Raw genomic sequence first — 16,410 nt, forward strand, 5'->3', positions numbered from 1 at the left:
TTCTTCGGCCGAATACCTCGAAAGGTCTTCTACAGACCGGGGACCATCGAGAGGTTTTGAACAGACAGAAGACTTTCGAGGGGTCTTCAGTATACAGAAGACGTTCAAAAGTTCATTGATAAAGAGAATACCTTCGAAAGGTCTTCTGTAGGGAGAAGTCATTCGAAATGTCTCCTGTAGACAGAAGACCTTCGAAAGACCTTCTACATATAAAAGGCATTCGAAAAGTATTCAATAGACAGAAGACGTTCGAAAGGTCTTCAGTAGAGGGAAGATATTCGAAAGGTCTTTTACAGATAGAAGACCTTCAGGATGTCTTCAATAGGCAGAAGACCGCCGGAAAGTCTCCTATAGCCAGAAGACATTCGAAAGGTCTTCTATGGACAGAAGACCTTCCCGAGGATTTCAATAGGCGGAAGACCTTAGAAAAGTCTTCTAGAGACATAAGACCTTCGAGAGGTCCTCTATAGATAGTAGACTTTCGAAAGGTTTCATATAGACAGAAAACCTTCGAAAAGTCTTCGATAAAACCTTCGAGAGGTCTTCAATAGACAGAAGACCTTCGAAAAGTCTTTTTTAGACAGAAGACCCTCATATAGACAGATCACCTTCTAGAAGTCTTCTATAGACAGAAGACCTGCAAGGTGTCTTCTACAGGCAGAAGACCGTCGGAAAGTCTCCTATTGTCAGAAGCGTTCGAAAGGTTTATGTATAGAAGACCTTCGAGAATAGACAGACTATCTTTATAAAGGTTGTATAGATAGAAAATCTGGGGGAAAATTCTCTAGGGAGAGAAAACTTTCGAGACTACTTCATTAGACATAAGATCTTCGAAAGGTCTTCTATAGACAGAAGACCTTCGAGATGTTTTCTACAGGCAAAAGACCGTCGGAAAGTCTCCTATAGTCAGAAGACATTCGAAAGCTATTCTATAGACAGAAGACCTTCAAGAGGATTTTAATACACAGAAAATCTGAGAAAAGTCTTCTATAGACTGAATACCTTCGAGAGGTCTTCAATAAACAGAGGACATTCGAACATTCCATAAACAAAAGACTTTCGATAGGTCTTCTATAGACAGTAGACACTCGATAAATCTGCTATATGCAGAAGACCTACTATAGACGGAATTCCTTAGAAAGGTCTTCTATAGACAATAGACCTTTAAGAGACAAAAGACCTTCGAGAGGTCTAGAATAGACAATCTGAGAAAAGTCTTCTATAGACAGAAGGCATTCAAAAGGTCTACTGTAGACTTAAGACATTCGAGAGGTCTTCAATAGACAGAGGAAATTCGAGACATTCTATACACAGAATACCTTGGAAAGGTCTCCTCCCGCTTCTTGGTTGTCGCTGATTTCAGTCTCGGATCCTTGTTCTTTGTTGCTTGAAGGTATTACCTCCGCTCTGTTTTTGTTGGCTTCCTGGTTCACGCCGATCTTCACCTTTCCCACTATGCGTTTGAGACGTAGAACGTTATGCCCTTTGACTTTGTCGGACTGGTCATGGAGAGGTGATCGATTCTGACAACAAAGATAGTGCCGTTCTCTTGGTCCTCCCTGTGGAAGACTTCTCATCTCTTCATGTCCGAAGTTTTGGTGACCAAAGACTACCAGCATATGTTCCGTCTCTAAATTGCTGCTCCAAGTTCTGAGTTGACAATATTTTTGAGAGCGGCAATGTTTGCACTCTGGGAAAATCGCCTTTGGCCCCATATCTTCTTTGACCCCGCTGCTGATAATTTGATTAGGATCATCACCCTGCATTGGGTGATTCAAGATGTTGTTATTGACCGTTCTGTTAATAGCTTGACGGAACTTCTCTTAGTATCGATCACGACATAGCAAATTTCGACTATGCAACGTTCTTTGGCTACCTTGGCGTAAGATGGTGGTTCACTTAAGCACTCCGCAGCCATTTTCCTCTTCTGCTGGGTCCGGCATTCACAGAATACTAATGCTCTGCAGTCAAGTCCGCAGCCGGACATGCTTTCTTCGTCTTCGATCTCACTTTGCCGCCCTCTGCCAAAGCATTCTCCGAACCGTCTTCTTTGCGTGGCTCGCACAAAAATGTGAAGATGTGGAGCTCTTTTCGTTTTTTGTCGGTTTTGCAGTGTTATGCTCTTCAGGAGAAGTGATCCTCCTCTTCCCCATTTCCGAAGCAGTGGAGGGGGTGTTCATGATCACTATCCTGCGATATAGCCTTTTTGATTGCTCTTAAACTTGAGCCTGTGTGTTGAGAGCTTTTCAATGCTCTACCAAGTTGTGAGGCTCCTCCTTATTTGGGATTTTCACGATGGTTGAACTCGTTCTGCTTTTGTTATCAGATTCGGAGTCGCCTGAATCTGAAGGCTAAGTCTATGTTTTTCAGTCTCCTTTCCCTGTATTTGTTCATAGGCTGTGTGCTTGTCCCAGTAGCTTCGACCACATCTGTAGCGAGCTTGAACTTCCCCTGAGTTTCTCAGTCTCCTACTCTTTGAATTTGCAGTAGATTCAGCCAGAAATGCCAACGCAACCACATCTGTGGGAGAGATGTACTCACTGTCGCTTGATGACCACGAGGTATGACTCGTATGCAGATCAACAACGGGCGCTGGTACTGCGTTATTTAGGTTCTTCTATGTAAAATTATTCCCATCTTTATCAATAATTTGTTTTAACGGAACACCTTTGTCCGCGGCAATATAGGTTCCTATTCTGTTCCGCAAAAGGTCATATCACAAGTGATTTCTCTTGTTTAGAACAAAGTGGTGTGATCTGAAAAAGTGGACCCATAGTCAATATTTTAGCCTGTTTATGTCTGGTAGAAATATTACGATTTGCAAAGTTTGGACCAAATCGGTAGATCCATTCTAGAGTTGTTGTGTGCACTAGCTAGCCAGGCCGACGGACGAGCAGGGATAAATCCCCTCCAAATTGTCTCGAACTGATTAGAAATACCTTGGGTCCAAAGCTTTTATTAGTTTCGAGTGGGGCCACATTTTTGTCGTATCAAAACCAGCTCTGAAATTTTAATATATTATCCCTTTCAGATTATTGGCGGCCACAGTTTTTCGGCCGAACGGTGCACGAAAAGCATTTCCCTGTTTTGATGAGCCACACATAAGGGCACCCTTCCGTGTATCAGTATTTCGTGATCGCTTCCATATTGGTCTTTCCAATTCCATAGTACACACCACGGAGGATGTGGGCTTCTACATGGGTACGGGGTTGGTAAGTAAAGGCATTTCCATACAACGACAACAAAGAATTTTAATACCATTCCCCCTCTCTCTCCCTCTCTTTCCAGTTACGTGATGATTTTATTGAAACACCACCACTGCCGGCCGATGCTGTGGCTTGGGTTGTAAGTGATTTCCAGCGTGAATCATTGCAACCATCCGCTGCCTATTTACCTGCAACACAAGCTCCACCATCCGGTGGTAGTGGTCGCAAATCCGGTCAACTCAGCAACTACACCCTGCAAAAAGATAAAAAGCCACCAGTTCGTAACATTACAGCTCTGACACATTCGTTAAATATCAATATTTTGGGTAAAAATCTAACAACCACAACAACGACGGCAGCACCCACAAAAGATTTGGATACGAAAAATCTTACCGCCCTTAGCCAATCGACACGATCAAGTATTACAAGAGCTCCATCATATACATTTTATGCTCCCCGTGAATTACTGCCAAGATCTTCATTTATCCTTCACACTTCACGTGATGTTTTAGAATATCTCCAAACATGGTTGGAGGTTAGTTATCCTCTGACCAAAGTGGATTTTGTGGCATTACCATCATTGGATCGGAATATTATATCATCATTGGGTTTGGTCACGTTGAAGACATCATTCCTAACGGAACCGGAATCAATAACAACGGTACAATATCAGGAAAGTGCTTTACTTGTGGCCGAAGCCATAGTGCGACAATTTTTTGGTGGCATAACTTCGCGGAAGGTTTTGAAAGATGTTTGGTTGTGGGAGGGTTTAATAAAATATTTGGGAATTCACACTCTTTCACCGCTACAAGAAAATTGGCCTCTTCGAGAAATGTATTTATTTAATATGGCCACAGCTGCACTGGACATTGATGCCATCCAGGGATGGGACAGCATTATGAATGGCACCAGCCATGATGGAAACAATGAAGATTTCTTTATACAAAAAGTGAGTAAAATTTTAGGTATGAAAGGATTGGAATGGTTTAAATTATTTACTTATTCTCTTTCAGACTGCCGCCATATTCTCCATGTTACATACGGCTATAGGAGAAGATCGTTTCAGAAGTTGCTTGGGAGGTTTTCTCAAATTGAATCGTTTCAAAACTGCCGAACCCTTGGATTTGTGGAATATTTGCACCAAAAAAGCCAACGGAGCTAAAAATATAAAGGTAAGGTTTTAAAAATCAGACAGACAGAAGACCACCGAAACGTTTCCTAAAGACAAAAAAACTTCGAACGATCGTCTAAATTTCTTTATGCATTCGAATTGTCTTCTATGGACAGAACACCTGAACTGAAGTCCTTCGAAAGGTCTTCCCAAGACAGGAGACCGTCGAAAGGTCTTCTGTAAACAGAATACTTTCGAAGAGCCTTCTATAAACAGAAGACCTTCGAAGAGCCTTCTACAGACAGGAGACCTTCAAATAGTCCTTCGAAAGGTATATTATAGACAAAAGATCTCGTACAGTTATTCTAATGACAGACGAACTTCGGAAAATCTGCCAAGGCAGAAGACCATCGAATTGTCTTCTTAAAAGTTTTCCTAAAAACAGGAGACCTTCAAAAGGCCACCTATAGACAGGAAAACTTCAGAAGTGTTCTAATGAGAGGAGACTTTCAACAGGTGTTCTTTTAGCAACAGAAGAAATACGAGAGGTCTTCAATGGACAATAGACCCCCGAAGGTCTTCCAAAAACAGAAGACCTTCGAAGAACTCTCTAGATACAGAAGACCTTCTGGAGACAGCAGACCTTTGATATGTCTTCTAGTGATAGAAAACCTTCGAAAGGTCTTCTATACAGAGAAGACCTTCGACAGGTCTTCTATAGACAGATGACCTTCGAAAGGTCTTCCATAGACAGAAGACTTTCGAAGCGTCTTCTATAGACAGAAGACCTTCGAAATATCTTTTATAATAAGAAGACCTCCGATAGGTGACTTTCGAAAACTCGAAAGACATTTGAAATGTGAATTCTATAGACTGAAAGTCTTCTAAAATCAGAAGAATTTCGAAAGGTCTGCTTTAGACAGCAGGCCTTCTAAGGGCCTTCTACAGACAGAAGACCTGCGAATAGTCTTCTATAGCTAGAAGACCTTCGAACTGTATTTTATAGAAAGAAGACCTCCAACAGGTCTTCTAAAGACAGAAGACCTTCGAAAAGTCTTCTAAAGACAGAAGACTCTCGAAACGTCTTCTATAGACAGACGACCTTCGAAAGGTCTTCTTAGACAGAAGACCTTCGAAATGTCTTCTATAGACAGAAGACCTCGAAAGGTCTTCTATAGACTGAAGCCCTTCGAAAGGTATTCTATAGATTGAAGACCTTCGAAAGGTCTTCCATAGACAGAAGACCTTCGAAAGGTCTTCCATAGACAGAAGACCTTCGAAAGGTCTTCTATAGACAGAAGACCTTCGTAATGTCTTCTATAGACAGAAGACCTCGAAAGGTCTTCTATAGACTGAAGCCCTTCGAAAGGTATTCTATAGACTGAAGACCTTCGAAAGGTCTTCCATAGACAGAAGACCTTCGAAAGGTCTTCTATAGACAGAAGTCCTTCGAAAGGTCTGTTGTAGACAGAAAACCTTCGAAATGTCTTCTTTAGACAGAAGACCTTCGAAATGTCTTCTATAGACAGAAGACCTTCGATAGGTCTTCTATAGACAGAAGACCTTCGAAAAGACTTCTTCAGACAAACGACCTGCGAAAAGTCTTTTATAGACAGAAAACCTTCGAAAAGTCGTCTATAGACAGAATACCTTCGAAATGTCTTCTATAACCAGAAGACCTGCGAAAAGTCTTCTATAGACAGAAGACCTTCGAAATGTCTTCTATAAACAGAAGATCTTCAAAAGGTCTTCTGTAGACATAAGACATTCGAAAAGTCTTCTAAAGACAGAAGGTCCCAGAAAAAGTCTTCTGTAGACAGAAGACTCCAAAAGGTCTTCTATAGACAGAAGACCTCCAAAAGGTCTTCTATAGACAGAAGATCTCCGAAAGGCCTTCTTTAGACAGAAGACCTTCGAAGGGTCTTCTTCTGACAGCAGACCTTTGAAAGGTCTTTTATAGACAAATGACCTTCGAAAAGGCTTTTATAGACAGAAGTCCTTCGAAAGGGTTAGACAGAAGTCCTTCGAGAGGCCTTCTATGGGCAGAAGGCCATGTAAAGTTCTTCTATTGACAGAGACCCCCGAAAAAGTATTCTATAGAAGAAGACTTTGAACGGTCCCCTAAATACAGATGTTCGAGAGGCCATCTAGACGGAAAACCTTCGAGAAGCCATATGGGGCAGGTGACCTTCAAAAGGTCTTCTACAAACATAAGACGTTCGAAAGTTCATCTTCGAAACCCCTCGAAAAGTCTTCTGTAGGCAGAAGTCCCTCCAAAGGTCTTTTATAGACGGAAGACTTCTAACAGTTATTCTAAAAGCAGAAGCCCTTCTATTGACAGAAGACCTTTAAAAGGAATCTATAAGTAGAAGACCTTCAAAAGGATTCTTAAGACAGAAGGCCGGCGACATATAGGATGCGAAAGGATGGACAAAAGGCCTTAGAACTCTTTACTATATACATACAAAAGACCTTCGAAAGGTCTTCTATTGACCGAGGTCATTTGAAGGGTATTCCATTGGCCGAAGATCTTCGGAAGGGCTTCTTTAGACCAACTTCTTCTTAGACCGAAGACGATTGACAGGTTTTCCATAGACAAAAGAACTTCGAAAGATCTTCTATAGGCAGATGATCTTTATATGGTTCTCTTCACAAAAAGGCTTTTCAAATGTCTTCCACTGATAGAAATTCTTGTATAGCTTTTCCTTAGGCACACGACCTATAAACACAACCATCACAGCCGTAAAAGTTTCTCAAAATAGTAATTTGTTTTGACAATCTAATAACATATTTCCTTTTCATCTCTTTCAGGATATGATGTCATTGTGGACACATCAGCCAGGCTTTCCACTACTTACCGTTACAAAGTTGGGCAATCGTATTACCATATCACAAAAACCTTTTAAACCTGCCGAATTTTTAGCCATTCACGATGATACGTACGATGGTAATAATTACAACAAAACATCGGCAAATTCCACAAATAGTACAACAACATCAACAACACCGACTCCACCCACAACGGGTGGTAAACACAAACCTCCACAACAAATGAAATGGATTTTTCCCATAACCTATGTAACAGATATCAATAATAATTCGGAAACACTGTGGATGCAGAATATTGATTGTAAGTTTGAAGGACCTCAGAAGCGTATACGCAATGCAAATAATTAACGTATTTAACTTTGTAGTAACCTTCAATGTTCCCGAAAATGTCAAATGGATAAAGGTAAATGCCCGGCAATCGGGTTATTATCGTGTCCTTTATAACGATGATAATTGGGCGAACATAATTGAAGATATGTCCAATGATCCAGAGAAATTTACCGGAGAAGTAAGTGGAAGTGAAATTATTTGTAACCTTTAAGTAAATGCGCATTTCTTTGTTTTAGGATCGCTTGGGTCTACTGTCGGATGCATTTACCCTCTGCCATGCCAATTTGCTGCCATGCGAAATCACCATGAATTTAATACAATATCTGCCAAGTGAAACAAATTGGGGTCCAATGGCCTTGACTTTGAGACATTTGGAAAAATGGCGTCGCATCTTGAAATATTCGGAATGTTTCCTGATGTTATCGGAATTCATTAAAATGAAACTGTCGACAGTAATTGAAAAGATCGGTTGGAATGACGATGGCGATGAAGCAACAAGGTAAGAAAAACAATCACTGGTTTATATATCCCTTTTGAATGATAAATCAAAGATGTAAATATACTAAGATGGGAAAAGTCAATTGTTAACATTTGTCAATAGATGGAGTTAAGCTCTGTTGTTACGATATCATAACAAAATTCTGTTAAGTAGTTAACAATTTCAGGCGTTTTTAACCGCTTAGTTCATATTCAATGAACAATCCTAAGTCCAACTTTTTGCTTTCCTACAATTCGTATAAGCCTAAATGCGCTTTAATGGAGTTTTTAACATTAACATACCCCTGTTGTTGATCAAATGTTTATATACTTTGTTTCATAAACATATCTGAATTATGCACCTCTTCCAGTCTTTACAATTCATTGTCTTTGGATTAATAGATTTTTTTGTTAAAATGTGTTATTATCTATCCTTCTCGTAAGATTAGGGTAGGGCAGGTCAGCATTGCCAGTATGGCAATTCTTTAACTCATTTTGCCGTTACGGACAAAAATCGTTTTAAAAAACGCAAAATTATGAATTAAAAGTTTAAATAAACGTTGACAGCACTTTTGCTATCGGCAGATCCATAGTGTAATTACTACGTGTCCCAGTACGCCCAGCTGATGTCTTCTTTTGCTGTCAAAACATATTAGCTGTGTCTTTTTACGTGATAATTTGTAATAATTATGCCTGTCTGCGTACTCGATAATTTGTAATAATTATTACTAATGTTTCTGATTTTGACAATAATAGGTTTGTCCTTTTACGTACTGAACTTTACTGAACATTGTTTCTTCAGTAATGTTTAGCAACATTTCAATTATACAATTGTCAAAACTTTACTGAAGAAAAAATGTTCAGTAAAGTTCAGTACGTAAAAAGACAAACCAAATATAAAAGAAAAGTTGCTGAAAAAAGTGTTTCAGCAACATTTAGTAAGTACGAAGACAAACCTAATTATTACTAATGGTTGCAGATTTTGACAGTTGTATAAAGGAAAAGTTGCCGAAAAAATGTTTCAGCAACATTGTTGTTTCAAAATAGTCTTTCTTAATCCCATTGTTGTTGTTTTAATATTTTAAAACAACTATTTTATTAGTGGAAAAGATTTGGCATTGTTCGCCAAGGGGTAAGGCAGGGAATACTATAGTTTCGATCCACGCCACTGGATCTCAGCAGTTCCCTTGTTTCTTGTTTGTGGATATTCTCCACCACTGATGAAATCCAGTGGCGTGGATCGAAACTATAGTATTCCCTGCCTTACCCCTTGGCGAACAATGCCAAATCTTTTCCACTAATAAAATAGTTGTTTTAAAATATTAAAACAACAACAATGGGATTAAGCCAGACTATTTTGAAAAAACAAAATTGCAAACGCTATCCCAATAAAAAAACGCCACAATGCTTCAAATTGAAGACACTGGCACGACGTGTGTTGTTTTTGCTGTAAAGCAGTCCAACCAAAATTTGGTGTGTGCATTCGTCAAAATTCGACGACACATACAAGTGGAAGAGGTTTGAATTGTTTTCGCAGACACTTTCGTCGGAGTTGTATGAGGTTGCCAAGGAAAAACTTCTCATTGAACTTTTTTCTTTGCTTACCTTTATACTTCAAGCTGACGATTAATGTTTGGGTATAAAAAGTTTCTTGTTGAAGAAGTTATTGAAAAATAACTTCGGTGGAGAATATCCACAAACAAGAAACAAGGGAACTGATGAGATCCAGTGGCGTGGATCGAAACTATAGTATTCCCTGCCTTACCCCTTGGCGAACAATGCCAAATCTTTTCCACTAATAAAATAGTTGTTTTAAAATATTAAAACAACAACAATGGGATTAAGCCAGACTATTTTGAAAAAACAAAATTGCAAACGCTATCCCAATAAAAAAACGCCACAATGCTTCAAAATGTTTCAGCAACATTTAGTAAGTAAAAAGACACCCCTATTGTTGTACCCTACACCACTGTGTGGAAAGGGTATTATAAGTTTGTTTTGGGAAAAATTCATGTAACACCGCGAAATATTCGTCGGAGACCCCCAATATGGTATACCAATCTTCATATCTCGACGAGATAAATCGATTTTGAGATGTGTGTCCGTCCGTCTGTCCATTATAAATTGTAATCAAACTCCAGGCCGCAATTATGGACCGATCGTCACGAAATTTTGTATGGAGGTCGGGTTCAGACCAGAATAGATCCCTATTTTTATTGGTGATGATCGGGAAATATTTAGCGGGTGAAATGGACCATAAAGGGATTTTGATTTGCTGAAAGTTAATTCCCAGGGGCAGTGGTATAGGGTATCACATGGTCGGCCACGTCCGACTATAACCTTTGCTTACTTGTTTTCTTTAAAAATTATTTACAATTATTTCTTTTCTCAAAAGAATATAATATGCCATTGTGTTGCCGTGCTGAAAAATCCCTTGACTGCTTGGCGACACCCAACTAAAGTACCCAGGTTTGAATATTGCTCCATGTTCGCAGACCACACTGCACACTGGTCCCAACCTGCGTCAAAAATCGAAAAATCGATATCAGCAAATCTCTGCAACTATTCAGCAAATTGTCTCTAAACATATCATATTTTAATATTCTATCACTGTTTTTGTAATTTATAATGGTATTTAACAAAACAAAACAGAAGAAGTTGACATTTACGTATGATCTCTTAAAAACTTTAAAAACATCAGTAAGGTTGTGACTTCTTACAAGGCAAGTAACTCAAAATTGAAAGGAATTATTTGTTTCGAAATTGAAGTTTTAGTACAAGGTTTTCTAATTACTTTTAGGCCCATACCTATATACGTCCGTATACCCAGGGCATGTGTGGTGAAAAAAGTAGAACACATGTTTTCTTATCAGAAATACCGAAATACGTCGAGCGTATACTCAAAGACATAAATACAACTAAGACTAGACAAAATGCATGCAACAAAAAAATGTTTACGAAACTTTGTATAGAAACATTACCCTTAACAGGTTGCAGTTAATTCAAAATCGCAACCAAGGAGGAACATTTCATGTAATGGTATCAGAAACGAAATTTATGAATTCAAGAATCTATTCAAGAATAATTCTATGTCAATTGGATCGGTAAATTCGGTTAAATACGTAAAAATGTATAAAAGAAAAAAATGTTATATCACCATATCGTAATATAACATTATGTTAAATTCAAAAGCCATTCACTGAAGAATGATGGCAAAAAAAGTCTTATCTTGTTGTATTTATGTCTTTGGTATACTTTTTGTAAGTTTGGTATACTTCGACAAGTTCGTACAATCATCCACACACGTATCGATCTCAATGTCATTTCGAACGTTTAGAAAAGTAGAAGTTAAACATTTGCAATCTATGGAGCATCAACTTGTTGTTCCTGAATGCCACGTTCGACTGGCGTCCCCCATATAATTGATTATCTAACGTTTCAAACGTAACTTTAGGTAACTTCTCTATGTTCTCAAACAGAGTGGAGTACCTGACAGTATCATAATCTTTTGATAATTCTAGCCACCAACACTGGGTGCCATCGTGGTGCAATGGTATGCACGCCCGCCTTGCACGCAGAAGGTCGGTGGTTCGATTCCCCGGCCAGGCAACATCAAACATTTTTCAACGGTGGCAAAATACCCCTCAGTAATGTTGGCGACATTTCCTGAGTATTTCAGCCTTGAAAAACTTCTCCACAAGTGGTGTCTTATGACACGCCGTTCGGACTCGGCGATAAACAGTAGGTCCCGTATCATTGAGCTAAATATGAATCGGGGTGCACTCATTGATATGAGAGAAGTCTCCCTTGTCCCGTATGGGATGTTGTGGAACAATGTTTTTTTTTTTTTTTTTTTTTTAGCCACCAACACTGTCCTATCCCACGGCTTTTTTATTGAGTCCTCCACTAATATATGTGCATACGGCGTATAGCGCTGTTGCAGTAGTAGTAGCTGTTGCATGAGTCTTTGCTACGGGCGACAATAGCGAAATCGGTCTGTTCGATGCATCTTTGCTGGCATCCTTACCCGGCCAGACTTCGGGCATGACGTGGATGGATAGCGACAGGCTGAGAACTTTCGTGAGATTCTCAACTCCCGGCTCATACACCTGTTTCAGCGTTACTGTGGAAATTCCATAAGGTACAAGACTTTGAATGACATAGCGTTCTTAAGGGGTTATCCCTATTTGTCAATTTCAAAATATCGAAAAAAATCAAGTCGATCGGAGCAAAATTCGCTGATATGACCTTTCAAAGTGGAGAAGCCGTAGTGGTTTGTGTGTTTAGGCGTACTTTGTTGGTTTATTATACCACTTCTTTTTGCATAATTTTAATGTACCTCACTATGGCCACCTGTTGGGAATATCCTGAAATGAATTCACTTGTAACCTATGAATGAAACATGTGGACGGTCATTCATTCATTTCCATGTCCAGGTATAGAAGTATTGTACCTGTGAATAGGGTTTTCATATTATAAAACCGCTCATTCATTATTTTTTGCCTATTAGTAAGTTTCACGAGCCCTTAGACGAACATATAAAATATGGAAATATCTACCAAACAAACGGAAGTCTATATACTGCAAGAGAGATGATGAATCGCAAGCTGAAAAAACAGGGCTTCGACAAGAAAAGAGGCTTTCATACACGATTACAGACCACTTCCATCAAATGTTTTGGATGCTATAGACCTATATACAACGACATAAATAAAGAGTCTTTACTCGAAAGATGCGTCGGCGGTTTGAATCAAAACAGCAACGAAAGCTTCAATCAACTTATTTGGAAAATTTGCCCCAAAGCCCTATCAAGTGGAGCACTCGTTGTAAATTTAGCAGCTTACATTGCGATTGGTCTTTGTAACGAAGGTACAAAATCACACGAATATGCTAAAAAAAATCGACCAAGCACGAAGTGCACTGGCAGAGAGACGTGCGGCCGAGCGCACTCGTGAAGGAAGAATGTTGCGAAGGCAACACCAAATTTCCATTTTATAAGCAGCATCGTCGGCGGAGGAGCTCCTTGTAATTTTACCAAAAATACACTTTTTTATTTATGTAAACCGAAATAAAAACTTAAAACGCGTTTTCCTCGAAATGACATTTTTGAAGTCGGTGCCAACGATAGCTCGAAAACGGATAGACCGATCTTCGTATATTTTGGTGAGCTTATTAAATACATAAAATTTTTTGGCTTATTTTTTGGCTAAAATAGGTTCATTTTTTCGTTAAAATCGAAATTTTGAATTTTACAGGTCACTATTTTTGTTAAAATAGATTTTTGAAAATTCTGTCTCGTTTAAAGACAAGATTATTATGTTCTTAAGACGCGCAGATAAATATATGAAGATAGGCCCATTCGTTTTCGAGCAAGCGTTGGCACCGCAAACGCTCGAAAACGGATAGACCGATCTTCGTATATTTTGGTGAGCTTATTAAACACATAAAAACCCTATCTTTAAGCGAGACAGTTTTTTTTTAATTTTTTTGCCTATGTTGGCCAAATAGGTCAATTTTTTCGTTAAAATCGAAATTTTGAATTTTACAGGTCACTATTTTTGTTAAAATAGACTTTTGAAAATTCTGTCTCGCTTAAAGACAAGATTATTAGGTTCTTAAAACGCGCACTAACAAATATGAAGATCGGCCCATTCGTTTTCGACCAAGCGTTGGTACCGCAAAACGCTTTTACCACAAAACTGTGCAATATTTTTCAACAACAAAAATTCCAAAGGTTGTTTAGGATGCCCTCTTTTATAGGAATAAAAGATTTACCTAAAATTATTGGTGCCACCGTGGTGCAATGGTATGCACACCCGCCTTGCACGCTGAAGGTCGTGGGTTCGATTTCCCGGCCAGTCAACCCTCAGTAATGTTGGCAACATTTCCTGAGTATTTCAGCCTTGAAAAACTTCTCTACAAGTGGTGTCTTAGACACGCCGTTCGGACTCGGCAATAAACAGTAGGTCCCTTATCATTGAGCTAATATGAATCGGGGTGCACTCATTGATATGAGAGAAGTCTCCCTTGTCCCGTATGGGATGTTTGTGGAACAATTATTAGAAAATTATTGGCAGTTTTCTCAGAAAAAATTATGAAAATTGAGTTTTTTTGGCCAGCAAAACTAGGGATAACCCCTTAATGACAATCGAAATATAATCCATTCCTCGGCAGGAAGAGATGTAATGCAACTTAGTATGTACATTTTTCTTCGCCCTGTCACAGCGGGGGTGCTCGGTAAACTATCGGATCAGCCAGTGTAACATCGCCAAACGTGACTGAGGTGCTATCTTCCTTCTTTCCAGGGTTCGAGAGAGACATAACCAATGCCCACAATTCACTAATTCCGGCTCCAATGTCGCACCTCTCAGATGATATAACCACTTGTTCCACTTATGCTCAGCGACCAACCTGTTAACTTTCAGTGTTAGCTCCCTGACTCTGGGTTCACTTGGTTTAGCTCTACGATGCACATTACGCTCATGACAACAAAAAGGGGTCTATCGACAAAAGGGCTTGAATAAGTCGATTACTCGAGAAGGGGTTAGTGGAGATAAGAAGGAAGTTAAAACTTATGAGAAGGATAAAGGAAATGTATCAAAACTTGCCCACAAGAATCATTACGATTGACCGAATTCTACTTTCCGAACCGTTGGGGGATAAATGGTCAAAAGGTAGGAAGCAACAACTCCAAATTTTCAGTCCCGAAGAGCTACAAGATCTAAAAGGGCTACGACTTAGAATGCGTTTACGTCAGGGCAATCGTTTAACATGAATGACAGAATGGCGATACTATCTAAATCGGAGACTATTAGGTTACATAATAGATATTTTAACTACAGGTATTGAAATTGAAGAGTGCGATAGATAGCTCTCTCCTCAATTAGGCTAACTGTCATTAAAAGCGTCGCGTACCGGGATGTCGTCCCCGCCAGCAGCTACCAGCACGTATCTGCTGAATGAATCGTCATATCATCATTCAAGATTGTTACACCAGGCAGACGAAGGTGTTCAACATAAATTAATTGTTCAATGTCCATTTCATTTTCTCTTTCAAATAGATTAATGCGACCCGAAGTTCTACTGGCATCCGTTTTGTGGGAAGATATCGATAGCATAACAAAGGCCAAAAATATGTTAAATCAATTTCTATTTTACAATGGTTCAGCTATACCGCCAAATCTAAGAGAGGTAATTTTTAAACAGCAACATTTAAACATTTTGCTAAAATATATATTTTTTACATTTCCAGGTGGTTTATTCGGGTTCAATACTGTCGGGTGAATACATCTTCTGGCAACATTGCTGGGAACGTTTTGTAACCCTGCGAAGAAATTCCGATAGTTATGTGGAACGCATGCAACTTTTACGGGCATTGGGTAGAACTAAAGATGCATGGCTACAGAATCGTCTTCTCTCCCACGTCACAATGTTGCCCACAAATGAAGTGGTACAAGTTTTGCAAGCCATTGCTGGAACACCAACCGGTGGTGCAATGGCTTGTCGCTTTTTACAAGCGAAATGGTTTGAATTGGAATCACGTATGGGCCAGGGTACACTGGCCTTTGCCAAAGTGATATCGGCCATAACACAATATGGCGCAACAAAATTCGATTATGATGAGGTAAGAAGGGAAATGTTTTTTATTTCAAGAAAGTATAAAAAGAGAGTGTTATTTTCTCTTTTCTTTTCAGCTCAAATCCTTGGTACATCGCTTTGGCCGAGGACCCGGTTTGGGTGTTTTAAATATGACCTTAAGTAGTGTGGCTTCCAACGTTGAATGGGTGGCCCGATCTCAGCCTTCACTGTATAAATGGGTAGAAAGTAATTTACATTCCCATTAAAACTAAGAGCATGAAAACTCATTTGCTCTCCCTCTCTCTCACACACATATACAAAATAAAACTCACTCAAACATAAAATGTAAAATCTGTATAGTATTAAATTTTATTTATATAAATATTTATCAGCATTTTTTCAAAACAAAGATAAAGAATAAAAAAGTATATATAAAATAAAAAATCTTATAAAAATCAATCAAAATAAGATGAATAACAAGTGATCTAAGAGGAACTAAATATTTAAAAACAAACTCATTATATCATATGGTATATACGAATCACTCAGAATTAGCAACAAAAAAGAGTATCTTAACTTCAATTTTGAAACAAGAAAATAATGAAAAATATATCCTCATTTGTAATTATGTTCCTTTGGAAAAATGAAAAGAAGTAACAAACAAAAAGAAAAGTAAAATCGTGTAAAACAATAAACACAAAAGTATTTATTATGTTGTTGTAATTATTATCAGGAGTACAGACAGACATACATGCAAATACAAATACATACATACATTTATAAGCAGAATCCTTTTTTGAGGTGATAAAATATTTAATTTCCATATCTTTACCATAAATTAATACATAAACAAATTTTATTTAATTAATTAAGAGCCAT

General features: G+C 38.7%; 1 protein-coding gene across 6 annotated transcripts in view; it reads left to right on the forward strand.

Annotated features, from left to right (window-relative positions):
• The window catches only part of LOC141388877 (endoplasmic reticulum aminopeptidase 2), a 237,939-nt gene extending 221,764 nt beyond the window's left edge, over window positions 1-16,175 (forward strand). For all 6 annotated transcript variants that reach the window (XM_073959430.1, XM_073959434.1, XM_073959431.1 and 3 more), the window contains 9 exons: window positions 3,032-3,212; window positions 3,289-4,155; window positions 4,220-4,378; window positions 7,129-7,447; window positions 7,512-7,654; window positions 7,713-7,975; window positions 15,015-15,144; window positions 15,206-15,577; window positions 15,648-16,175. In XM_073959430.1, coding sequence (XP_073815531.1) covers window positions 3,032-3,212; window positions 3,289-4,155; window positions 4,220-4,378; window positions 7,129-7,447; window positions 7,512-7,654; window positions 7,713-7,975; window positions 15,015-15,144; window positions 15,206-15,577; window positions 15,648-15,797 — 2,584 coding nt within the window. In that variant the 3' untranslated portion in view covers window positions 15,798-16,175. The remainder of the gene's footprint in view (window positions 1-3,031; window positions 3,213-3,288; window positions 4,156-4,219; window positions 4,379-7,128; window positions 7,448-7,511; window positions 7,655-7,712; window positions 7,976-15,014; window positions 15,145-15,205; window positions 15,578-15,647) is intronic.
• Window positions 16,176-16,410: the final 235 nt, after the last annotated feature.

The sequence above is a fragment of the Musca autumnalis genome, unplaced genomic scaffold (assembly GCF_047663935.1).
Source record: "Musca autumnalis isolate F117 unplaced genomic scaffold, ASM4766393v1 scaffold_1, whole genome shotgun sequence".
NCBI classification, from domain to species: domain Eukaryota; kingdom Metazoa; phylum Arthropoda; class Insecta; order Diptera; family Muscidae; genus Musca; species Musca autumnalis.